Source organism: Myotis daubentonii, chromosome 13 (genome assembly GCF_963259705.1).
Source record: "Myotis daubentonii chromosome 13, mMyoDau2.1, whole genome shotgun sequence".
In the NCBI taxonomy this organism is placed as follows: Eukaryota; Metazoa; Chordata; class Mammalia; order Chiroptera; family Vespertilionidae; genus Myotis; species Myotis daubentonii.
In genome coordinates, this window is record NC_081852.1 from 13,785,845 (window position 1) to 13,812,586 (window position 26,742).

At 46.1% G+C, this 26,742-nt stretch overlaps 2 protein-coding genes and 1 non-coding gene across 4 annotated transcripts in view; all 3 read right to left on the reverse strand.

The window, feature by feature from the left end:
- Window positions 1-11,557, reverse strand: part of PRXL2A (peroxiredoxin like 2A) — a 30,233-nt gene extending 18,676 nt beyond the window's left edge. Inside the window, exon 1 of one of the 2 annotated variants that reach the window (XM_059662189.1) lies at window positions 11,437-11,557. The gene's annotated coding sequence lies outside the window, so the exon portion shown is untranslated. Of the gene's footprint in view, window positions 1-640; window positions 829-11,436 lie in introns of those variants that run through there. The other variant, XM_059662188.1, reaches the window with a different exon arrangement.
- A 7,565-nt stretch (window positions 11,558-19,122) lies between these two features.
- Window positions 19,123-19,229, reverse strand: LOC132215079 (U6 spliceosomal RNA). Its single transcript, XR_009448434.1, has one exon. It is a non-coding gene; the product is annotated as a U6 spliceosomal RNA (small nuclear RNA).
- A 3,682-nt stretch (window positions 19,230-22,911) lies between these two features.
- Window positions 22,912-26,742, reverse strand: part of DYDC2 (DPY30 domain containing 2) — a 36,510-nt gene continuing 32,679 nt past the window's right edge. Inside the window, exons 2-5 of the mRNA XM_059661900.1 lie at window positions 25,878-25,960; window positions 25,081-25,235; window positions 24,647-24,769; window positions 22,912-23,340 (exon numbers count right to left, since the gene is read on the reverse strand). Coding sequence (XP_059517883.1) covers window positions 23,137-23,340; window positions 24,647-24,769; window positions 25,081-25,235; window positions 25,878-25,902 — 507 coding nt within the window. The 5' untranslated portion in view covers window positions 25,903-25,960 and the 3' untranslated portion in view covers window positions 22,912-23,136. The remainder of the gene's footprint in view (window positions 23,341-24,646; window positions 24,770-25,080; window positions 25,236-25,877; window positions 25,961-26,742) is intronic.

The window sequence follows — 26,742 nt, forward strand, 5'->3', positions numbered from 1 at the left end:
AAAGGTATACATGCGCTCTTTCCAATTATGTCTGGAATTTGCAACCTTTGGGGAAGGGAGGCAATCAGGTGCCCACGAGATTCGGAAGAAGCTGGGAACCGTGGTCCGGTAAAACACAAGACCTTATGCAGGTACAGAGCCGCAGACCTTATGCAGGTACAGAGCCGCGGACCCTATGCAGGTAGAGCCGCAGCGCCAGGGCGCCGGCCCGGAACCCGCTCACCTCCAGGTCCCGCCCGCCACCATCGGAGCCCCCAGGCCCAGCCCGGGCTCGGCGCGCGGCAGCGACGCGCCCGGGCAGAGCCCCTTTCTCAGCTCTGTCTCAGCACCGCAGGCAGCTCGGGCCACCGCCCCCCTCAAAGCCTGGGTGGTACCGAGGGCTCTTCGCGAGGCAGGGGCGCCGGGTTCCGGCCCCAAAGGCGGGGTTTTTCCACTGAGCGCGCGCGCCGAGGCGGGTGGGCCGGCGCCCGGGGGCGGAGAGCCGTTGTCCGCTGAGTGCGGTGGGGCCACCCTCCGGCCCCGCAGGTGCGGCCGTGCCCGGCGGGCAGGGAAGGTCAGGACCCGCCCACGGAGCACAAAGTAAACCTCGCGGCTAATCCGTCCGCGCACCGCCGGCCCGGCTCGGCCTCAGTCTCCTCACCTGCGCGGAGGTCACATGCCTGGCAGAGCCCCGCGTGGAACTCGTCCTGCTGGCACTGCCCTCCCGCCCGCTTTCTCCGGTGCCCGACGCGGGGGGCGGGAGGACCAAACTCTCGCCCGCCCCAGGGGCTCCGGGGGTGGGCCCAGCGCCTGCGCAGGTCCGCGCCTGCGCCGCCGCGCCGCTCCTGCATGACCTGACCCCGCGCCGTGGGCGGAGCCTGGCGCCGTGGGCGGAGCCTGGCGCCGTGGGCGGAGCCTGGCGCCGTGGGCGGAGCCTGGCGCCGTGGGCGGAGCCCGGCCCGGTGCCCCGCACTTCAGCTCTCCCCCGCCCCAAGGGCTGTTTGCGTGCCCCTCTTTCTGGAAGCTCTAGCTTCCGTCAGTCCTTCGTGCGTGGTGACCCCGGACCCCAGATTCTTTCGTTAGAGGCCCTTTCTGGAGCAAAAGCACTGTCCTAATTGGATCTGGACACACCTGTCCTGCAGCTGAGGACGGTCACCCTTCAGTCCTCAGAGCAGGTTTTGTTTTTTGTTTTTTTTATGGCTTTTCCCCCCTGCATCGGTAGGGGGAATCTTTAGGACCAACGCATTCCTAGGAGTGTCCGTTCAACCTGTAGGAACAGCTTCAGAATTGGCAGTCTCTCACCCCATCCCACATTCTCTTTCATCCCAAAATGCTGGCCCTGGGGCAGAGGGTGGGCAGAGGGTGATGAGGAGCCGCCTGGAGCACTGGCTCCTGGGATGTTGCCCGACTCCTCTCAGATTTTGAGTAACATGGTCTAGTTTGGCCCCCACTCATTCATTCATTCACTCATTCTTTTACATATATTCAGTGTCCACACTGTTTTATAAAAATGGGTGATTGGGAGGACACCTTTTCAGAAATAGGAAGAACTGATTCACAGTACAACACTGAAAACATCCCTGGGACACGTTTGATCAGTCACAGGGTAGTGTGCAATGATGCAGCAGAGCAGGGCTGACACCTGCACTGATCAGAGGTGGCCTGCAATGCCCTCCCCCCACTTCACCTGGGCAGCCTACTGGTGGTCCAAAGGCCTCTCTGACTTGCCTCCCTGACCTCGCACTCAGACTCCAGGTTCCTTGCAAACATGTGGATCTATGGAGTCTGTTCAAGAGGTCTCTCCTTAACCAGGTGGTGAGATCCTTTGTCTCACCTTTGGGACCCCAGAGCCTGGCCCGGCACCAGTGCCGAGATGTACTTGGGAATTGTAGTGAAAGAGGGGGTGTTTCTAGATTGGGGGTGAGAGGGATAAGCTTAAGGGATCATGGAGGCTTCTTACAGGACCAGGTATTTGATTTGAAGGCCCCAAAGTGTTTGATATAATTTGGAACAATTTGGTGTAGTTATAAGAAGGCAATTTACCCTCAGGGGACCTTTCTCACTCCTGCCTCATTCCTCCTTATCCAGCGAAAGGGAAGGGGAGAGGTTCATTCTCTTTATCCTAAAATAGGATGTTTGGGAAACAGTGAGGAAGGGAACAATGCCACTTAGAACAAAACAGGAAGTCATTTCCTTTGGGTATGGGTCCCCAGAGACTGACACTAACGACAGAACCATTCAAGGGTCAGGGGTAGCAGAATCCTGGAGTAGAAGGAGTCCTGAGATGTCAGCTGTGCTATAATTACAAAATGCAAACAGCCATGATTATATTTACACTTCTGCAACATTCCAGAGCTCTGAATTTCAAACGCTAGGCTAGACCTGATAGCTAATTATCACACTTCCGGCTAACACACTCCTGACACTCCCAAAGTGACCCAGAAGGCACGCATTTTCATTAAAAAGCAGTCATTAGAGCAGAAGACTAAGTTATGGGCAAGCACGCACAGGAAAACTTACAAAGGTCAAGGGTTAAAAACAGAAAACAACTTGACAGGTTTTAAAGATAAAAGTAATTCTGGTGCTGTGAAGACCACACGAATTTCAGGGGGCAGGAATTAAGGCTGAGTGGGAGTTGTGTGACAGTTTAGGTAACTTAGATACGTTACCCTCTTAACAGGGGCTGGGAAGCTTTTCTGTCCTTCACAAACCTAGTAGGGCAGGCAGAAAACATTGCTAGCAGGAGGCAGAGGTGGGTAAAGACTTAGGATTCTTTCAGCATCATAGCTACCTCTAGATTTAGCTAGCTTCATCTACTCATTCAGCAGTGATCCATGCCAGTAGCATAACATGGTATTTTTATTGATTTCAGAGAAAGGAAGGGTGAGGGAAAGAGAAAAATCAATGATTGGCTGCCTCCTGCACCGGGGATCGAACTGACCTCCTGGTTCATGGGTTGATGCTCAACCACGGAGCCAAACCAGTCGGTGTAACATGATTTTTTTAAGCTGATGTCCTGTAGTGTGTCTTGGCTCAGTGGGAACAGTAAGGGAAGCAGTTAGTATGAAAGTGAAAATAAAGTAAATATAGTGCTTGACTTCATTGTCTCAGGCCTAGAGTCCCATTCTGTAGATGAAAGTCAAACCAAGTTCTAAAAATATGAATGGACCACAGATCAGCTCCAAGTACCTTCGTACTTGCCAATATTCCTGAACTCCACTCTTTCTAATATTTGAAAAGTATATGAAGGTGCTCTGCTTCCACAGTGTGCCTCACAGCAAACCCTTTAGGCTCTTCTGGAGCCCTCGATAAACAGCCACCAATGGCTCACCAGGCGAATCACCGACTGACTGGGGCTGGATGGTGGGATCATCCTGGCCCCAGACTGAGGAAGTGGGGCTTCCTCAGGTGTCCTCACTCACTAGCATTTGCTCTGTTCATTAACATGTGTGGAGCCTTCATTCAGTGAGGAAGCTTTGGTTTGCAAGTAACAGAAATTCCAACTCAAACGGCCTTGAGGTGATCCTGCAGTTCAGAAATGTCATCAACATAGATAGCTACTCTGACCTGCAATCTGTGTTGGCTTCATGTTAAGGCTGGTTCCTCTTGGTCATAGTATAGCTTTCAGCATCCAGCATGGGGATGAAGGCAGTTAAACCAATGAGTGAACAAAGCCCAGAGCCTCACTGTGATTGGCCAATCACTGTGGCCAAGGTACTACTGCATTCGAATTGGTTTAAATATGGGTTAGTTCGCATCTTATACATGATTGAGTACGTTCTTAAAAGTAAAAATAAGAGCCCTAACCGGTTTGGCTCGGGATAGAGCATCGGCCTGCGGACGCAAGGGTCCCAGATTTGATTCTGGTCAAGGGCATATACCTTGGTTGTGGGCACATACCCAGTAGGGAGTGTGCAGGAGGCAGCTGATTGATGTTTCTCTCTCATTGATGTTTCTAACTCTCTATCCTTCTCCCTTCCTCTCTGTGAAAAATCAATAAAATATATTTTAAAAAAAGTTTTAAAAAAAAGTAAAAATAAGAGTGAAATAAATGTGTGAAAGTGTTCCTTAGACATCTTCACATCCAAAGTCCAACTGTTCTCTATCTTTTGGACTCAGTCACTGAAGTCTGGATTTGTCACACATAATATTATTTGGCTATTAGTGCAGCATTTCTTAAAGAGTGCACCACTATTGTCTTCTGCTCAAAGTCAGCAGGAAGTTTTGACAAATAGATGTTTGACATCTTAATGATAGTCTTCAAAACACATGAATTGGTAATACCAACCTCTCATTGCTTTGGAATTTCTTTTATCTATTTCAAGAGATTTGACAAATTTTCCATTGCATTACAATACCTTTGCATGCATCTTAGTAGCAAAACATAATAGACTTCATTTGTGTGTGTGCGGTGGGGGTGTGGAAGGCAGGGGATAGCTTTCTCTCTTGGTTCTAAAAGGTTCAATTGTTGGTTTGCAAGAAAATGGGAAAATGAAATCATCCTTCTAATGACAAAATTTCCTTTACTAATATCAAATTTATGTTCCACTGCTGTTTCCATGAATTTATACATTCACAATAACTTTTTCATTTCAGTGTCCAAACATAATGTAACCTTTGAGATTTCTATACAGCAATTAAACTCAATCATGGAATATCAACAATGTGTACTTGTAACTGAATGCAACTGAACTAGTACAAGAATTCAAATCTTATAAGTAGACTTGAATTACTATAAAGTCATTGTAATTCACATTGATATGCTATTGCTTTAGCCAGATAATACCAATGTGGTTTAGGGTGGGAACTCTGAGTCAAAACAGCCAGGTGATGATTTAGGGTGGGGAGACTGAGATCAGCCAAATGAACAGTCAAACCTGACTAATTCCTAATAGAGACTGGCGACCACGAGCCCGGTGAGCGTCTCTGGTTGCTAGTGCTCTGCGTACTGTCACCCTGTGCACTGGCCAGTGTGTTCCACGACGCCACAATTGGAGAGCAACCGGAAGCTCTGGCCTTGGTGCTTTTGGGGCAGGTTAGTAAGAAGCTAGGCAATTCCTTGGCAAGTGGAATGGAGGAACTGAGGCAGATAGCTCAACAAACCACCCAGAAATTAACAGCCAGTTAATAAATCGCAAGATTTTTTTCTTCCCTAACCAGGGACACTTAAGAGCAAATGGTTCCCACCTCTCCTCCCCAGAGAGTGAGTAGCTTCAATCACCCCTAGGGAGATAGATAACACAGACCCCGTGATATTTATCTTTCTCCGACTGGTTTATTTTACCTTACTTTGTAACACTGTCCCCAGCTTCAATAAACATACTCCCCAAATCACCTGGACTCATGTCTTGAAATCTACCCTGCACGAAGCGAAGAACCCACATAGTCTAGACCAGTGGTTCTCAACCTTCCTAATGCCGCGACCCTTTAATATAGTTCCTCATGTTGTGGTGACCCCCAACCATAAAATCATTTTCGTTGCTACTTCATAACTGTAATTTTGCTACTGTTATGATTCGTAATGTAAATATCTGATATGCAGGATGTATTTTCATTGTTACAAATTGAACATAATTAAATCATAGTGATTAATCACAAAAACAATATGTAATTATATATGTGTTTTCCGATGGTCTTAGGCGACCCACAGGTTGAGAACTGCTGGTCTAGACCGTGCAGGGGACAGACCTGGCTCAGCCCGGTGCCTTTCTGGTGACACTTTCTCGCACTCTGCCCTATGCACTTCTTCCCTTGGCTAGTTTTGATCGTTATCTTTTCCTTATAATAAACCACAATATGGGCCTAACAGCTCTCAGCGAGTTCTAGCGAGTTCTATGACTTCCTCCAGTGAATTATCAAACCTAAGTGTGGTCAGGGGATCCTGAACTTGCATTTGGTGTCAGACGTGAGGATAGTCTTGGGAAATCTCCCTCAAATTCATCATGATCTTTGCTAGGTTTGGGGGGATTCTGGATTATGCTAGCATAGTAAAAATCAGTTAAGAACTTTTCTATATAAGAGGAAACCAAGATGGCGGCATAGGTTAACGCCTGAGATTGCTGCCTCGAACAACCACTTCAAAAAACAACTAAAGATGGAACGGACATCATCCAGAACCACAGGAAGGCTGGCTGAGTGGAAATTCTATAACTAGGAGGAAAGAGAATATCATACCCAGACTCAGAGGAGGCGCAGTGCTGAAGTGAAATACTAAGGTGCGGAGTGCGCGAGGAGCAGGCTGGCGGCAGAGGGCGCGGTTGTTGTTTGCAATCGGGAGGGAGTTTCAGACTCTGAGCTCCAGATCCAGGCGAGTCTCTGGGGACCCAGACTCAAACGGGAGAAGCGGGACTGTCTGGCTTTGGTCGGAACTCGAAGGTTGCTGGGACCTGGAGAGGCAGAGCCCCTAGGGACGGAACTTAGAGCAGCCATAACTGCTTGCTCCACCCACCCTGTAGATTCCCCTGGGGACCCGCCCCGCCCAAGCCCTGCACAGAGCCATTTGCTGGATAGCCTCAGGCAAACGCTAGATTAGCACCGCCCTAGAGATCCAGCACAGAAGCTCTCCCACTGCAGACACAGCTGACTCTCATAGCCAGTTAGCCTGGAGGTCAAATCACCCCCGGTACTGCCGACAACAATCAAGGCTTAACTACAAGACTGCAGTCACACGTCACCAAGAGGCCTTCACAAGTGTCAACCTCACATCCCCTGTTATTCAGCCACACTGACATTCTTCCACATTTCCAAAATCAAGATATCTTTGCACACGTGCTGTTCCCCTTGCCTACACTGTCCTTCTGTGCCCTTTTCTGCCTGTAAAACTCCTTGCCCTTCAATGCAGGTCAAACATCATCTGTGTGAGGCTTTTGCTCACACTGCCTGAGTTACTTCCCCTCTCTTGGCTCTCACGGTTAGTTCCTCCTTCTAACAGGCACTGCTCCTCTCTGCCTCCCCCACTGGACTAGGATCTCAAGAGTAGAGACTTCCTCATCATATTCAAACTCCCAGACAAGGGCTTGGCCACCCTTACTATGAAGAGTGGCTTGGCTCTCTCTGAGTTAGGAATTCTGATTGTGGAAATGAACCTGGAGACCTAAGTTTCCATGGCTCAGCCAGGTTTCACCACAGTTTTCTCTAAAAAGGAGTCTGTGGTTAGTGGTTTCAGTTATCCTGCACCCCCATCAGCAGGCACACCTATACTAAAAATTTAATCCTCGAACAAACACCCACCGCCCACTGAGTCATTGTGCTGGAGGGGCAGGTTCCAATATTTAGGAACATGTCTGTGGGCCTGATCCTCAGCCAGATCTCTCAACCCTGCTGCTCAGCGTAGGGAGTAAGGCAAGCCTTTCTTTCAAAGAAAAATGTATGGATTCTAAATGCTTTTCCCTGGGGGCACAGCACACATAACTGAAATTGGAGGATGTTTTTCTGCACACCTGGCATGTCATCTCCATATTTTCCAACAAGCCAATGCATGCTTATTCAGCAAATGATTTATATTTACAGGTACCCATTATCTCTGCTGAAAGCGTTTGTTTCCTAGATAATGTTGTGACTAAAGTTCATAATTATGCTACAGCATGCCGGGACTCTCTTCGAAAAGCCCAACAGTACTGTTCTAGCTCCTTCTGGGGCTGCAGCTTTAGGAGTTTATTGAGTGCCCAAATCTTAGCTTTCACTGAGCAAACTTCCCTAAATAAATGTCACCCTTCAGTATCTTAAGTATTCATTTCAGTTTGTTCATTCTTTGAGAGGCTCTGTGTTTGTTTGTTTTTTAAAATCCTATATAATAAAAGCCTAATATGCTAAGTGTCTGGTCATCCTGTCGTCTATTCAACCAATCAAAGCATAATATGCTAATGATATGCTGAAGCCACTGAACCGGATCACTATGACGTGCACTGACCTGGCGGGTAGGTAGTTTAGCTTACTGCTGGGTCTGGTCGATCTGGACTGAGCTAGATGGGCCAGACACTCCCTGGAACCCTCCCTCAGTCCCTCCCCCACTGGCCAGCCTTCCACATCCCTCCCCAGCCCCAATTGTGCACTGGTGGGGTCCCTTGGCCTGGCCTGTACCCTCTCGAAATCTGGGACCCCTCAGGGGATGTTGGAGAGCTGGTTCGGCCCGATCCCGCAGGCCAGGCCGAGGAACCCCACTGGTGCACGAATTCATGCACTGGGCCTCTGGTAAAGCAATAATTGGCCCTGTCTGATAGTTCAATTAGTTAGAATGGTGTTCCAAGACACCAGGTTTGCGGGTTCAATTCCCAGTCAGGGCACATATCAGAAGCAACCAATGAATGAATAAATAAGTGGAACAACAAATCCATCTCTCTCTCTCTCTCTCTCTCTCTCTCTCTCTCTCTCTCTCTCTCCCTGTAACAGGGAAATGAATACACTATACTTATATAAAGCTACCCATATTACTCTTAGTAAATGTTAAATCCAGCTTGTTACTCTAACCTGATTTTTCCTCTTGAAACTAGAGCTTACATGTTAAAAGTTTCTTTTCTAAGTGTACTTTACTAGAATCAGCAGTTTCAGTTCCTGTGTGAACCTAAGGAGCAGCTGACCTCAAGGCCCCCAGTCACTGGAATTCAACCATATGGCCAACTCAAGGACACTGACCATGAAATCCATATCAGGACCAGCAAGGATACTGCCTGCATGTCCACAGCCCCTCCCCTGATCTCTTTGTTCTGCTTTCCCTATCCCTCCTTCACTGAGATGCTAGATGGTTTTTTGAAGACTGGGAAAAGCCCCCTATCTTCTCGAGATGCTGGCAGTCGAATAAACCTCTTTCCTTTTTCACCAGCACCGGTCTCACGTGTTTAGCTTTTGTTGCAGCAGACAGCTGAATCTGGATTCAGTTATATCCCTTCCCTTCCCTCTCTTAAATCAATAAATAAAAAATTAAAATAATGCAGTAATAAAACATGCAACTGAACTGATTGCATCTTTTTTTTTTTTTTTAAATATATTTTATTGATTTTTTACAGAGAGGAAGGGAGAGAGATAGAGAGCCAGAAACATCGATGAGAGAGAAACATCGATCAGCCGCCTCCTGCACATCCCCCACTGGGGATATGCCCGCAACCCAGGTACATGCCCTTGACCGGAATCGAACCTGGGACCTTTCAGTCCGCAGGCCGACGCTCTATCCACTGAGCCAAACCGGTTTCGGCTTTTTTTTTTTTTAATATATTTTATTGATTTTTCACACAGAGGAAGGGAGAGAGATAGAGAGAGTTAGAAACATCGATGAGAGAGAAACATCCATCAGCTGCCTCCTGCACATCCCCCACCAGGGATGTGCCCGCAACCCAGGTACATGCCCTTGACCGGAACCGAACCCGGGACCTCTCAGTCCGCAGGCCGACGCTCTATCCACTGAGCCAAACCGGTTTCGGCGTGATTGCATCTTAAATCAGAGTCAAGCAGGGTCTCAAAAAGATATTTTTACATCCATGTTCATAGTAGCATTATTTATAGTAGCCAAGAGATGGAAGTAACCCAAATGTCCATCAACTGGTGACTGGATAAACAAAATGTGGATAAACATACAATGGAATATTACTCAGCCTTAAAAAGGAAGGAAATCCTGTTACATGCACAATATGGATGAATCTTGAGGATATTATGCTAAGTGAAATATGCTAGTCACAAAAAGACAAATGTATGACTCCACTTATATGATACTAGGGGCCTGGTGCACGAAATTCGTGCACTGGGTGTGTGTGTTGGGGGGGTGTCCCTCAGCCCAGCCTGTCCCCTCTCACATACTGGGAGCCCTCAGGCGTTGACCCCCATCACCCTCCAATTGCAGGATCGGCCCCTTGCCAGGCCTGACGCCTCCGCCAGAGGTGTCAGGCTTGGACAGGGGACCCCCATCTCCCCCCGATCACTGGCTCTGGCCCCCACCCAGGCCTGAGGCCTCTGGCCCAGGAATCATGCCTGGGCAGGGGACCCCCATCTCCCTCTGATCGCTGGCTCCACCCCCCGCCCAAGCCTGATGTCTCTGACCCAGGCTTCAGGCCTGGGCAAGGGGACCATCATATCCCCCCAATCCCTGGCTCCGCCCCCCACCCAGGCCTGATGCCTCGGCCAGAGGAGTTGACCCTCATCACCCTCCGATCACCAATCACCAGATCGGCCCCTTGACCAGGCCTGAGGCCTCCGGCAGAGGTGTCAGGCCTGGGCAGGGGACCCCCAGCTCCCCGCGGTTGCAGGCTCCGCCCGGCTGAGGCGTCCGGCCCGGGCAGCGGGGACCCGCAGCTGCAGCCGCCCCGCGATCATGGGCTCCGCTTTAGGCCCAGGCAAGGGACCCCTAGCTCCCGGGACTGCCAGCTTCGACCGTGCCCAGCTCCCATCACTGGCTCCACCCCTACTTCCTGCTATCACTGGCCAGGGCGGAAAAGGCACCTGATTCTCCAATCATGGCTGGGGGGCAGGGCAAAGGCGGCCCCAGGGCCGCCTTTGCCCTGCCCCCCAGCTCTTAGCTCCCCCCTGGGTTTCCGATCACTGTCAGTGGCAGGGGGCTTCTTCCTGCTTTCCCTTTCGCCTTCCTGCATTGTGCCTACATATGCAAATTAACCGCCATCTTGTTGGCAGTTAACTGCCAATCTTAGTTGGCAGTTAATTTGCATATAGCCCTGATTAGCCAATGAAAAGGGTATCGTCGTACGCCAATTACCATTTTTCTCTTTTATTAGATAGGATATTTAAAGTAATCAAACTCATAGAAACAGAAAGTAGAATAGTGGTTACCAGAGGGCAAGGGGTAGACATGGAAGTTACTGTTTAATGAGTATGAAGTTTCAGTTTTGCAAGTTAAAAATGTTCTGGAGATCTGTTGCACAACAACATAAATATATTAATACTACTGAGCTATACACTTAACAATGGTTAAGATGGTAAATTTTATGTTATGCATTTTTACCACAATAAATTAAGACAACAAAACCCTGAAGGCTCTTCAGGATTACCTGGTCTGTCCTACTATTTTATAAATGGCACAGAGATTTGCCCAAAGTCATCATCCATTCATTCAAGGTGACCTGACTCACAGCTGGATGTCTTTCTGCTCCACAGCTTGCATCTCCAATAGTTCTAGTGAGTTTTCCCTCTTCCTTCTCCATTGGAGAAAGGAGGAGCCTAAGGACCTGAGATGTTCCCAAGCAAAGCTCAGACAGTGGGGAGAGACCCTGTGAGGCACTAAGTTCTCACCAGCCTCACACTCTTGCTTTCCATACCCTCAGCATTTGCCTGGGTTGCTCTTTTTTACTGAGCACAGACATCTATAACTATGGAAACAAATCAAGTGTCATCTTGGGTCCTGAAGATAATGGAAACCCAGAATTTTGCCAAAGAATGACATAGTGAGCCCAGCTGAACCTGGGAAGCCTTTTCCTGTGCCCGGATCTGCAATCACACTCCCAGCAGACACTGCCTTACCTCAAATCTGAGTTTCCCTAGCTCCCTGTTGGGTTGTTTGTTGGCTTGGTTCTGCATGCATCTGTCTGCTCAGGCTTAAGAAGTCTCCATGACAAGTCCTGAAGGCCACCAAAATGTTCTCACTGCAGAACTTCGGTGTCGCTGAATGCAATACTATGCTAGGTTGCAAGGTCCCCTCTGACTCAATCCGGAGGCACTTTTCTAATCACATCTCAGTGGAAGCTGACATTGCATGATGACGTTAGGTTGGACTTGGGTCAGGATTGAATTTCAGTTTTAACAGGTGTTATCTCTGTAACCATAGTCACTCATCTCACTAAGCCTATCTGAAAGAAAAATGGCGATAATAGGGCTGAGGACTTGATGAGATCATGCATGCCAGATGTTAGCCCAGTCAAGGTCATGTAAGTACTCCCTGAGGCCCTTAGAAACTGGAGCTTTTGTCCTTGACACAGGTGTCCTCTGCTCCAGCAAAATAGGCTTACTTGCCAGATCTAGATATGGTCTGTGGATTCCAACCCCTGCCTCCGTCTTGCTTTTCTCTTCTTCCTTCCTAGAGCATCTTCCCCCGATCCCACCAAGGCCCCGGTTCAGTGCCAGCCCCTTTGTGAAGCCCGCACTGACACTTCCAGTGGGAAAGCACCTGACCTAGAGATTGATTTGTGTAGCTCTGGCTATAACACAGCCCTAAGGACACTGTGTTTCAGATGTGTCTTGCTGAATATGCCCTCAGCAGTGGCCATGGAATGCAGGGACTCTGGGACCTGAGATAGGGGCTTAGTCTTTCTCCAGGCAGGTTGGGAAGCTCTCGGAGCACATCCCACAGTTACTTTCTTCACAGTTAGTCTGTGAAACCTCAGGGAGGTACCTTTATGACCCAGTTTGTCAGGTATTGCAAGCCTTGGAGACCAAGGAGGCTTTCTTGAGGATATTGCACCGGCCCTCCTGCCAGGCTGCCGGCTGTGTTCTGATTTACCCCGTAAATGGAACCCTGGGCCATGGGCTGGCTTCCCACTGCACTGTCTTGGATCCATGGATCGGGCCTCCATCCCTCCATCCCACACCTGTGTTTAGACCCAAAGGTCTAGGCCAGTGGTCGGCAAGCTCATTAGTCAACAGAGCCAAATATCAACAGTACTTCTTCAAAATAGACTCGCCCAGGCCGAAAACCGACTTCTGCGCATGGGCCACGAAGTTTCAATTGCCCGCACGTGGTATTTTGTGGAAGAGCCACACTCAAGGGGTCAAAGAGCTGCATGTGGCTTGCGAGCCGCAGTTTGCTGACCGCGGGTCTAGGCGAACTCTCCTTGCCTACATTCACAGCAACGTTTGCCTGGGATTCTCTTAGGACCTGTAGTTCCTCTCTTGAGACGTGATTCCATTCAGCTTGTGTGATTATTGTTTAGAGTATGAGTTGCTCCTCTATTGGATTTGAAGCTCCTTTGAGGGAAAGGATTGTGTTGGATCAATTTCTCTATTGTGTTCAGAGGCAAGCATGGAACCTGGCTCATGCTTGGTGCACAATGGTTTTGTGTTAACTTAATTGTTATAATAGTGAAGGTAACTGCCAATTACCATGTGCCCATGATCTGTCTGGACCAGCACTAAGGCTTTCCATGCGTTGTCTCAGGTATTCTCACATCAGTTCTGTAAACAAAGCACTACTATCCTCCCCTTAAAGACAAGAAAATGACTTAACCAAGGCCACAGAGTAAGGAAAAGATAGTGCTGGGATTTTAATTCATCGCCACATGAATGGATAGATGCATGCATGGCCGTGCACGCATCTATCCATTGACACACCTTTGCATTTGCAAAACTTCCACCTTGCACCTAAGATCAAGCCTGAAATCACACCCATTGTGTGAGCCTGAGGACAGCTGGCTTCCTTCAGACGATCTGTGTGCAGCATCAAGATGCTGGCTGCCACAGACCAGACCCAGGCAGGAGCTGCCCCGTTTATAAGCGCCTGGACTATACCAGGTCTGCATAGTGGCTCCTGGGCTCTCTCTAGCTTCTTCAGAGCTGGCCTCAGCTTACTCTGTACACACCAGGAGGGCAGGGACCTTGTCTCACTTAGGACAGTGCCTGCACCTGGTAGGTGCTCAATAAATAACCACGGTTATTTTCAAGTTGTCCCTTGGTCTACTTATCTCTTCTCAGCATAATTAATGAAAAACTCTAAAGCTAAAGCAGGGGTATTTTACACAAAGGGAAACCTTTCTGCAATCGGTGGAAAGAGCCTTGTCTAGGCTTGGCTCTTTGTACAAGCAGACATGTGGTCCCAATGGGAATCCCTGCTGAAAGGTCTCCTGAAATCACTTAACTAACAACCAGCCTTTTCAGGCGAGCGTTTACGAAGTGCTAGTGACACCACGTGGCTGTGAGAGGAAACACAGTCTGGGCCTTCTGTCAACGTAGAGAGAAAATGGTGGTGGTGGGGGGGGGGGGCTCCAGAACCCACATCAGTAACACAAAGACAGGTTTAAAATTACGTGGGTCTGCCTGGATGGCGTGGTTCAGTGGTTGAGCAACGACCTATGAACCAGGAGGTCACGGTTCTAATCCTGGTCAGGGCACATGCCTGGATTGTGGGCTCGATTCCCAGTAGGGCAGCGGTTCTCAACCTGTGGGTCGCGACCCCTATGGGGGTCGAACAACCCTTTCACAGGGGTCGCCTAAGACTATCGGAAAACACATATATAATTACATATTGTTTTTGTGATTAATCACTATGCTTTCAATTTGTAACAATGAAAATACATTCTGCGTATCAGCAAAATTACAGTTATGAAGTAGCAACGAAAATAATTTTATGGAGAAACCAAGATGGTGGCATAGGTTAACGCAGGAGATTGCTGCCTCGAACAACCACTTCAAAAAAAAACAACTAAAGATGGAATGGACATCATCCAGAACCACAGGAAGGCTGGCTGAGTGGAAATTCTACAACTAGGAGGAAAGAGAATATCATACCCAGACTCAGAGGAGGCGCAGTGCTGAAGTGAAATACTCAGGTGCGGAGTGCGCGGGCGCAGAGCGGGCTGGCGGCGGAGGCGCGGTTGTTGTTTTCAATCAGGAGGGAGTTTCAGACTCTGAGCTCCAGATCCGGGCGAGTCTCTGGGGACCCAGACTCAAACCGGAGAAGCGGGACTGTCTGGCTTTGGTCGGAACTCGAAGGCAGCATCCAAGATATACGGGCTCTGGGCAGAGGACAAGAGTCTGGGACTTCTCCCTTCGCGTCTGGGTGAGGATTTGGGATCTCTGGGCCTTTTTCAGCAACTCTGACCTTCTGGCCCCACCCCTCCCACCAGATGCAAATTAGCATCGATGACCTCAGGGCTTTACCAAAGGAGGGAGTGAATCACCGCAGGCCACTCAGCTTCCTAGTTCCACCCTCTTCAGTAGGGTCTGCGCCACTTTTTGTTCTTTTTTGATGTTTGACTGCTGACAGCTTTTAGGCTTCAACTCTCCCTCTTCGCCTTGGCCCACATCTGGGCAAGGTGACAAGAGCAGGTGCTCGCAACGTTGGAGTTTCAAACCATGGGAGCCACTTCCCATGCATGGGGACTCGTACCCGGGCCACTCCCTAACCACAGTACAAACCCCAAGCTGGTCTCCTCCTTGCTCTCTCAAGCCTTTGCCAACCAGCATGGAAACCCTGTCCTGTTTTCCCTCAAAGCTTCATTATGGAAGTAAAAGCCTTCTTATACCCTCTTGGTGGGTGGTCAACCACCCTCTCTAGTTAGTCGGTGCCTGAGACCCTATTCCTATGACCCATCACTAAAATCTATTCCTGTAACCCATCCCTAGCCTAAGGGTTCATACTTTTTCACCAGTAACCAGTAGGTCTAACCTTTTTAATTTTATCTTTTAATAAAATATTATTTATTAAAATTATTATTATTTAATCACATACACACACACATACATCACTCCAGTGTAAGGAGTGTTAAGTACATGGTCCTTCAGTAGAATCCTCTACAATTAATGGATACAAGCAATGAAAGGAACAATTAAGAAAAATACAAGTTTGTGTATTTTAGCTTGGCATTTTTCTTTAACCCTTAATTTTCATAGACACCAGTGGCATTTATTATGCACAGTTTTATTTTGAAATCCAATTTCTTTCTTTAAAATTTTATTTAATTTATTGGGGTGACATTGGTTGATAAGATTATAAAAGTTTCGCCCTAGCTGGTTTGGCTCAATGGATAGAGCGTCAGCCTGCAGACTGAAGGGTCCCGGGTTCGATTCCAGCCAAGAGCACATGCCTGGGTTGCAGGCTCAATCCCCGGTAGGGGGCGAGCAGGAGGCAGCCAATCAATGATTCTCTCTCATCATTGATGTTTCTATCTCTTTCTCCCTTTCCCTTCCTCTCTAAAATCAATAAAATATATTTTTAAAAAGATTATAAAAGTTTCAAGTGTACAATGCTATATGATCTGTATATTGCATTGTGTTCTCCACCCAAAGTCAAGTCTCCTTCCATCACCATATATTTCACCCCCTTTACGCTCTTCTACTGACGCTGACGCCCCTTCCCCTCTGGTAACCACTTCGCGTCTATGAGGTTTTTTTGTTTGTTAGTTTGTTGCTTCCTGCTTTATATTTCACAAATGAGTGGAATCATGGTTCTTTTCCTTTTCTGTCTGACTTATTTTGCTAAGCATGATACTCTCAAGATCTACCCATGTTGTCAAAAATGGCAGTATTTCATCTTTTCTTACTGCTGCACAGTATTCCATTGTATATATGTACCACATCTTTCTATCTAATCATCCATCAAGGGACACTTGGGTTGTTTCCATGTCTTGACCAATGTGAATAATGCTGCAATAAACATAGGGGTGCATGTATCTTTACAAATAAATGTTTTCAAAATTTTTAAGTAGATACCCAGAAGGATTGCTGGGACATATGGTAAGTCTATTCTCTTTTTAAAAAAAAAAAAAAAAAAAAAAAAAAATATATATATATATATATATATATATATATATATTTATTTTTTTTTTTTAAAGCTATTTTTTAAAAATATATTTTATTGAGTTTTTACAGAGAGGAAAGGAGAGAGATAGAGAGTTAGAAACATCGATGAGAGAGAAACATCGACCAGCTGCCTCCTGCACACTCCCCACTGGGGATGTGCCCGCAACCAAGGTACATGCCCTTGACCGGAATCGAACCTGGGACCTTTCAGTCCGCAAGCCGACGCTCTATCCACTGAGCCAAACCGGTTTTGGCTTTAATATATTTTTAATTGATTTTTTACAGAGAGGAAGGGAGAGGGATAGAGAGTTAGAAACATCGATGAGAGAGAAACATTAATCAGCTGCCTCCTGCACACCCCCTACTGGGGATGTGCCTGCAACCAAGGTACATGCCCTTGACCAGAATTGAACCTGGGACCCTTCAGTCTGCAGGCCAACGCTCTATCCACTGAGCCAAACCAGTTAGGGTGGTAGGTCTATTCTTAATGTTTTGAAGAGCGTCCATACTGTTTTCCATAGTGGCGATACCAATCCACAATCCCATCAGCAGTGTCTGAGGGTTCCTTTTTCTCTACAACCTCTTCAACACCTATTTCTTGTCTTGTTGATAATAGCCATTTTAACAGGTGTGAGATGGTATCTCATTGTAGTTTTTATTTGCATTTTCATTACAGCTAATGAAGGTGAGCATCTTTTCATATATCTGTTGGCCAGTTGTATGTCTTCTTGGGAGAGTGTCTATTCAGGTCCTCTGCCCATTTTTTAATTGGATTGTTTATTTTTGTTATTGTTGAATTGTAGTAGTTCTTTATATATTTGAACTCTAATTTCTTAAAGATCTTTGGACAATTACATAGTAACCATAGCAATATAAATTTAAAAAGTCAATGAGATGTGTAAGCAAACACAACTGCATTAATATTAAGAATCATTAGAGGTATAGAATTGTTTCATGGATAGCATGTGTTTTCATAAAAGTATTTAAAAATGAGGGTTGGGAGTAATGATTTGGGAGCAGCAATTAAGGCCAGAATCCTGGCCTTTTGAAAGGGAGGGCTGCTGGTCAGGTAGGAGCTTGGGGAACCACCAGGTTTCTTCTGAGGCAAGGAGTAAACTCTGCTTATAACCAATGAGCCTAAAAGAGAAACTTGAGTTTCCCAGCAAACACCTTGAAAAAGAGACTTGAGTAATCCCAGAAAACAACTTGATTTCAGACTTGAAACTGTGAGCAGACAACCCAGTGTAGTCTCGCCTGGACTTCGGACCTACAGAAATGTGAATAATAAATACTCATTGTGTTAAGCCACTAGTTTGTGGTAATTTATTACACAGCAATAGGAAACTGTAATACATACTGTCCTTTATATTAAAACTAGAGGCCCGATGCACAAAATTTGTGCAAGGGACTCCGCCCTCACAGCTGCGGCAGCTTAGGTCAGCTCTCACAGCCCCGGCTTTGTCTGGAAGGTTGTCTGGAAGGACACCTGGAAGGTCGTTCGGCTGTCCAGTCTAATTAGCATATTACACTTTTATTATTATAGATGCAGAGCACAGGGTCCTCAATCTTTCCTCTGTCCTGGCACACTAGTGACTGGATCATCAGGGCAAGGATTTTCCTAGGGAAGGGAGGGTTGTCTGAAGGGACCATCAGTTGACTCTGTTCACTATTATAAATGACTTAGGCATTTTCTTTCATTTTTGCTAAATATCAAAATACAATATGAAGATGATTTTACATTGCTGGCCCTTAGTTGATTTCTGCCCCTATCGCTCATTGGCTCTTTCCTGCCCATCCTCTATGCCAGTGATGGCAAACCTTTTGAGCTCGGCGTGTCAGCATTTTGAAAAACCTTAACTCTGGTGCCGTGTCACATATAGAATTTTTTTTAAATATATTTTATTGATTTTCTTACAGAGAGGAAGGGAGAGGGATAGAGAGTTAGAAACATCAATGAGAGAGAAACATCGATCAGCTGCCTCCTGCACACCCCCCACCAGGGATATGCCCGAAACCAAGGTACATGCCCTTGACCGGAATTGAACCTGGGACCCTTCAGTCCGCAGGCCGACGCCCCATCCACTGAGCCAAACCGGTCAGGGCTCATGGTATGTTTTGGGTCCTCCCTTAACCTACTACAGTTCCTTGTTTCATGTCCATAGTTTCTTATCTGACCTTTGCCAAAAATCCTGTCTCTATCTAATTCTGTTGATTTTAATATTGTCTAGGTTAATCTGTGTTCCATTATAAGGGCTATTCCAAGGTCACTATTCTACTGCTTTACTGATAAACTACAAGGAAGTGACTGAAGGAGATTATCCTAAGCAAAGATTATGTAGTTTAAGTGTGATTGTTCGTAGTTAAGGTGATTAACTACCCGCCTGGCACTTAGTTAAGGGGTTCTACTGATTTATTCCCTTCCTTAGTCCTGTTAATCCCTAACTCCAGGGAAAAATCCCCACCTGGGGAAACAACCTTTCTCGGGGAGGTGGTCCTCATAGCGCTAAGAAGGGGAGCAAACATATTAAGAACAGTATGCCAGGTCCCTTGAAACATATGCTGTGCAGATGTTTCTTCCCTGTAGCGACTGTGTCAAGCAGCAAGGATGGACCGGCCTCTGGCAGTGGAAGAGAGACCATTTTAATATTGTGTTTTTGTGTGTGTGTGTGTGTGTGTGTGTGTGTGTGTGTGTGTGTGTTTAATATGGAACGCTTCACGAATTTGCGTGTCATCCTTGCGCAGAGGCCATGCTAATCTTCTCTGTATCGTTCCAATTTTAGTATATGTGCTGCCGAAGCGAGCACTTAATATTGGTTTTAAAGCATAGCTAAGAAGCTAAATTTGCTTCTGGAATAGGAAAAAAAACACCCACAAAAAATACCAAAATGATGCCCTTTTAAGCCAAGCATCATTATCTCCTAATGTCTAAGAGTGTCTCTCATAGGATGTCAGATATTCAAAGTAAACTCAGAAATGAACAGCTTACCATTTTCAGAGTGAAATTCAAACCTTCTGAAGCCCCTTTAGATGGTGTACAGCAAATCTTATCCCCTGTGTTGGCAGCGGGCTGGGCTGGGATCTTTGGACTTCCTTGGGGCTCAGGGGAAGGGGCAGCTGAAGGCTGCCCTCTCTTGTGGCATCACCTGCCTGTCCCTCGCACAGGCGCTCTGTATATATCACGCCCACACCTGTTCTTCCTCCTGGGAAAGGCCACCACCTGAGGAGCCCATATCTGTCTCTGACCTGGACTAGCCATCCACCCCCATGAGACAGAGCGGACACATGCAGCAGTGGGTTCCAAAGTTCTGAGCATTTTCCTTAAGCCTGGCACATGGGGAGCCCTTTGACAACCTTTACTGGTGTGTGTGTGTGTGTGTGTGTGTGTGTGTGTGTGTGTGTTGGAGGACAGTACGAGAGCTCACCTATCCTTGAGAGGGTAGTTGTGTGAACTTTGATGTATTTGAGCTGTCGATCCTAAGGCCCCACCACAGAAGCTCCTTGTGGACAGCAGCTCTGGCTGGAGCGGGGTTGGCTTCATGAGTGTGTGGCCTGTGCAGGCGCCCAGGGCCTGCATGTGGAAGGGCAGCACATGTGGTTTAATGCTTTGTTGTCACTATGGTGACACAAGTAATCATTTTTTGAACAAGGAAGCCCACATTTTCATGTTGCACTGGGCCCCACATATTATGTAGCCAGTCCTAGGCTAGAGGAAGGGGTCAGGGGTCTGGAATTGCAAAGCAATCCTTGTGCCAGTCCAAAATGGCTAGCTTGCCATTTTCATATTTGCTCTGAGTTTCCAGTCCTTGTGTAAGTTCACCTCAGTCATTCACTTATTTGACAGATATTTATTTGGCACCTCTGGTGTGCTGGCACTGTTTTAGGCACTGTTTGTGTGCCGGCACACACATATAAAATCCCCGTCTTCATGGAGCTCACATTCTACTGATGGCCACTGACAGGGAAGAGGTTATCAAATATGTGTGGAAGTCCCCATGGGATGTATATGTTTATATAGGAAGCTCAGTTAAGATGTATATGGTGCCCTAACCGGTTTGGCTCAGTGGATGGAGCGTCGGCCTGCGGACTGAAGGGTCCCGGGTTCGATTCTGGCCCGGGGCGTGTGCCTTGGTTGCGGGCACATCCCCAGTGGGGGGTGTGCAGGAGGCGGCTGATCGATGTTTCTCTCTCATCGATGTTTCTAACTCTATCCCTCTCCCTTCCCTCTCCCTTCTTCTCTGTGAAAAATCAATAAAATATATATATATATTTTTTTAAAAAAAGATGTATATGGTACACTGAAACCGGTTTGGCTCAGTGGATAGAGCTTTGGCTTGCGGACTGAAGGGTCCCGGGTTCGATTCCGGTCAAGGGCATGTACCTGGGTTGCGGGCACATCCCCGGTGGGGAGTGTGCAGGAGGCAGCTGATCGATGTTTCTCTCTCATCGATGTTTCTAACTCTCTCTCTCTCTCCCTTCCTCTCTGTAAAAAATCAATAAAATATATTTTTAAAAAAAAGATGTATATGGTATATATATCCTGGATGGATAGGCAGGATATCTATCTATCTATCTATCTATCTATCTATCTATCTATCTATCTATCTAATTCAGTGATGGTGAACCTATGACACGCATGTCAGAGGTGACTCGTGAACTCATTTTTTTGGTTGATTTTTCTTTGTTAAATGGCATTTAAATACATAAAATAAATATCAAAAATATATGTCTTTGTTTTACTATGGTTGCAAATATCAAAAAATTTCTATATGTGACACGGCACCAGAGTTAAGCTAGGGTTTTTCAAAATGCTGCCACGCCGAGCTCAAAAGGTTCGCCATCACTGATCTAATTTATAGATACCTATTTATATGAAGTACAGATAGGATGTGTGTGTGTATAGTCCCCAAAAATGTATACATACTTTGAATAATTATAAAGGCAGTGTTTATTAAAATACATTTCATTTTCAAAATGTAGTAGAAATCAACTGTTAAAGTGTATACACATTTTGGGGGAATATATATATATATATATATATATATATATATATATGCACCAGGAAAGGCTTCTTTGAAAAAATAAGGCCAGCCCTAACTGTTGTGGTCAGTGGATAGAGCGTTGACCTGTGAACTGAAGGGTCCCAGGTTCGATTCTGGTCAAGGGCATGTACCTTGGTTGCGGGCACATCCCCAGTAGGGGGTGTGCAGGAGGCAGCTGATCAATGTTTCTCTCTCATCGATGTTTCTAACTCTTTATTCCTCTCCCTTCCTCTCTGTAAAAAATTGATAAAAGATACATTTTGAAAAAGAAAAAATAAGGCCATTTTCCTAGGTGGATGTACAAAGAGGAGCTCCTTTATTGACCTTAGAGATCTACTTCAGAAATATGGACCACATTTCCTCTCATGTGGTTGCTGAGGAAAATCTTCCCCATTGATAAAAATGTGGCACACTGGAGAGACACATTGAATTTCATCCTGCATGAAACTGATGGCTGTAGCCCATGTGCTGCATTATGCTGTTTTGTAAACAATATGTAAATACAAAAATAAATAAGAAAAGGCAACTTTTCTTCAGTGATGAGGATAGACTGGAGAAGGCCAAGGGCAGGAGACAGGAGACCAGTTAACAGGCTATTGCAATATTCCAGGCAAAAGATAACTGTGGTTTGGGCACTCAAGTGGGTGAGTTCTGGTTTTATTTTAAATGGAAAGCCAACAGACCAGATGTAAGGTGACCAAAAACTGAGTAAAGGATGAAGCCAAGAGTTGTGACCTGAGCAAATAGAAGAAGGGAGAGACGCTGGTTCAGGTAGAACACCAGGGATTCCGTTTGGGTTAGTTAAGTTTTGAGGTGTCCATTGGTCATCCAAGCAGAAGTCAAGCAGGCAGTCAAGTTCAAGAAAATCTTGATTAAAGATATAAACCTAAAGTCATCAGCATATAGATAACATTTGAGTGAATACAGATGGAAAATAATTTTTAAAGATGCTCAAACCTTTGAGTTTTCCTGACACTGGAGCTGTTGCCAGTGGCACAGGTACCCCCTAGTCCAGTGATGGCGAACCTTTTGAGCTCGGCGTGTCAGCATTTTGAAAAACCCTAACTTAACACTGGTGCCGTGTCACATATAGAAATTTTTTGGTATTTGCAACCATAGTAAAACAAAGACTTATATTTTTGATATTTATTTTATATATTTAAATGCCATTTAACAAAGAAAAATCAACCAAAAAAATGAGTTCACGTGTCACCTCTGACACGCGTGTCATAGGTTCGCCATCACTGCCCTAGTCCATGTGTCACACTCTGCCTGCAAGGCTTAGTGGAGTGAAGACAGGAACACGTGGGATGGCTGTGTTGTCACTAGTCTCCCCCCCAAAAATGATAACACAAAAGGAAAACAGCTCATCAGTTGGATTACTTAATTTAAATCATTATTATGAGTTTATTTTATCCTATAACATGATTAAGGAATGTAAGGCTATAGAAAAGGACTTGGACTGGAGAGTCCCTCAGACACCTCCATCTGCAGCCCCTCAAATCTGGATTTAACCCACATATTTTCATCTTTAGGTAAGAGCTCTTCTGGACGGCCATGTTCTCGGCTCGCAGCTTGGAGAGAAGCATCATTAGAATTGTCTACCTTCTGATAACCTAAGAAGGAGATTGGGAGTCGTGATGCGTCTCCAGAGAACCTCATGCTGAAAAGCCTAGTAATTTATTTCTGGTGGAGTTCTGACAGTCCCGTCAGTCTGGCCAGGTGAATCAGAAGAAGGAATGTGTTGAGGCATTTCTGGAATCTTACTGGAGGTACCTGGCAGGCATTCCTGCTTCCACGCCTCATTTTCGAGGGATTTTGTGTTCTCCTGCATGAATACGGTCTCCTTTGTGGAAATAGCTGCAGACACCAGTGGCTAAACAGAAAAGAAAGAAAAGCCAAAAAGTCATTAGCAGAGACTAAAACACACTTGGTATGGCAAGAACACAATACTCCCATTTTCATGCGCAAGACTAAGAATGAAATGGAACTGTCTAGGGCAGGGGATTAAAATGGATACATATGTAATACCCTTTGTAATACTTTAAGCAATAAAAAAAATAAAAATAAAAAAAAATAAATATAAGAAAACACTTTGAATGATTTATGGTACAATAAAAAAAAAAAAAGAAAAAAAGAATGAAATGGAAACAGACTTGTCCTAGTGAAGCATAAAACAAAAATCTGATAGGATAAGATGATTCAGCAATAATACAACTGCCCGCCAGAACAAAACCAACCATCGATTGGTTGCCTCCCACATGGCCCCGACCAGGGATCAAACACGCAACCTGGGTATGTGCCCTGATTGGGAATGAAAACCAGGGACCCTTCTGTGCATGGGATGATGCTCAACCAACTGAGCCACAGTGGCCAGGGCTAGACTTTTAAAAAATCTATTAATTGTTTGTGAGAAAAGCTGAGCATATTGTATAAATGTAAATAAGCTTAATATTTTCATGTTTCCAAAGTGGACTTTGGGAACTAGCAAAAGCTAGTTAAGTGGATAAGACTGCATTAAGGGTTTTCATGCATGGGATGTAGTATAGTTATAAAGATGTCAGGTATCAAGCCCAATAAGTCAATTTCCTATCTGGGTATCATGTACTTTGCAAAAAACATCAAATGACACATTTTCCAGAAGATTGTGGCAAAAATTATGGAGATGAAAGATATGCTTGTCCGACTACTCCAAGTTATCAATTTATGACCACGATTACAGCACCACAGAGGTGGCATCTGTGGCTTGATCATAAATAAATAGTATGCAATAAATAAGATATTCAAGTAAATAGTATAAATAAAAGAATAGACCTAAAGTATATAATGATAACCATATTTGGTTTCTAAAAAATATTTAATAATTTTTGAAAAGGGCTCAAAGGACCTTATATAAAAAATATATTTGTTCCAAGTGACATATGAGATGTAAAAAAAATTTTTTTTAAACCAGTCACATCTAAGGTATTTCCTGAAATCTAAAATGGAATCGCCTTTAAACATTTTCTTTTTCCACTGATAATGATCTTATTGACAAAGGTTGTCAATAGACTGGTTTATAAACACGGAGGGAAAAGTAGGCTGTTGGGGCCTCAACCTGCCTTGCGCTGTGGCCAGGCTGACCGTGGATTTCTGGTACCGACCCTGGGATGCGCGCCCAGTGCCGAGTCCCTCCTCCCTACCTGGTGACACTTTTCATGCTCCTGCTGAATCTGATACTCCTCTTGCTTCAGCATTTCTGTCATTTGGGTTTCCTTGAGGCTATTATCATATTCCTCCTTCAGCTGGATCTTCTCCTGCCTGCCCTGGGGTAATGTGACAGAGGAAATCAGACCAGCCCCTGGGAGGCATGCACAGATGGGCCCCTACCTGGGATTGGCCTCCAGCCCTTCAGGGCTTCCGGGTTTGCTCCTAGAATAGCTTTAACCTGGTGGTGGCTCCAAACCCATCAGCTCCATCACTCCTGTGAGCTGGATTCCCTGCGCTTCCAGGATACCTGGGCCTAAACCACCCTCACAAACTAAAAACCCAAAGCTCCCCAAGCCAGCTCACAATTCTGCCTTGGATTTCCAGTTACTCTGGGCAAGCTCCCCAGGCTGACCCAGTGCACACACACCTCTTCCTGTGCTTTAGTGATTTTCCTGTAGTGAAGAAGCCAGTGAGCCAGGTACTCTATGGGGTCACTGGGCCGAACCTGCGCCACCTCTGCCAGTGCCTGGGCAAGGCAGTTCCCAAAGCACCTCTTCAGGTAGTCAGTATCCATCCTGTGGGCTGGGGGCACATCAAAAGAGTCACGCTATTTAAAAAAATAGACATATTCTAACCAATAAGAATTCATTTCAGGATAAATATGAGATATTTCTGGATCCCACCCTTCCCCAAAGAATCAATAAATACGTATGTGCCAATAGCTCTTACATTGAAATGGCCTTTTCCCTAAAGTCCTAGATCAGATAGTAGGTGCTGGGTGTTTAGGCATGACAAGAACTTGATAGATTGATGGTTAAGGGGGGCTAAACCTTTCCACTTACCCACATGTCTACCCTTGCATGGAGAGGAAATAACTGAGCAGAAATGGGTCCCCACAGGGGTGCTGAGCACCCAGCAAGCTGTGCTATTATGAGGTTGGAAGTAACCTATGACATAATAAGACAGGCTTATTTATTTCACCAGGGATCACTGAGCAGCCCTGGGGAGGAGCAGGAGGGAAATGCCAGGCACCGCAGCTACTGCTGCCAGCACTAACACAGTGTTCCACTCTCTAGTTTTTAGGCAAGAAACTGCTGTAGATTGAGTGGGTGCCCCTGGATTCACTGATTTCAAGAGCCGAGGCAGTATAGCCTGAGCTGGGCCACAGGTAGGAGTGGTCCTGGGGCTCAGCAGCTCAAACGCAGACTCCGGGCCTGGACAGACCAAGTTCCAGTCCTGCTTCTGCCATTTATTGGCAGTGTGGTCTTCAGCAAGTCACCAGCCTCTGGGATCCTTGTTTTTCTCGTCTGAAACACAAAGTAACAAAGGCATGTGCCTCCTAACTGTGAGATAATCCTATATAATAAAAGACTAATATGCAAAAAGACTGAACAGCGGACCGACTGGTTGCTATGATGTGCACTGACCACCAAACACAGGAGCTGCCCCCTGGTGGTCAGTGCACGCCCACAGGGGGAGTCCACTCAGCCAGAAGCTGGGCTCACGGCTGGTGAGCGCAACAGACTACAAGAGGGCTCCCAGACTGCAAGAGGGCACAGGCCGGGCTGAGGGACCCCCTCCCCGATCCCCCCTGCCAGTGCACAAATGTCATGCACCGGGCCTCTAGTAAATATATATAAAGCACTAAACCTGGCACACAGTAAGTGTTTAATAAATACTAGCTATTGCTGTGGAAGTTTGTGGTATGAAATGGCCTAACACCTGGTCTATTCCTGACCAACTCCATATTCCTCAAGTTTATGTACTTTAACTCCGAAAGAGTTAATAATAAAGTGACTAATAAAGGCTTAGATCCAGTCTTAACATTTTCTGGAGGCACTTCTCAGTTTAATTAAAGAAGAAAAAAACCAGATAGATACATAGATATGAATATGAAAAAATGTATATTTCATAGCTCTTCCCACTGCAAAGGCCTAGAGGCAAAACCACCTCACTAACAATGAGCACACTGAGCATTCTGACTTGTCTTTAAATGGCTGTCACCGCTTCAAAGGAATTAGGGCTCTTCGGAGAAATGGCTAATTCCAAGGTCGAGGCAGCAAAAGTCCCATAAGCCTGGACTATTTTG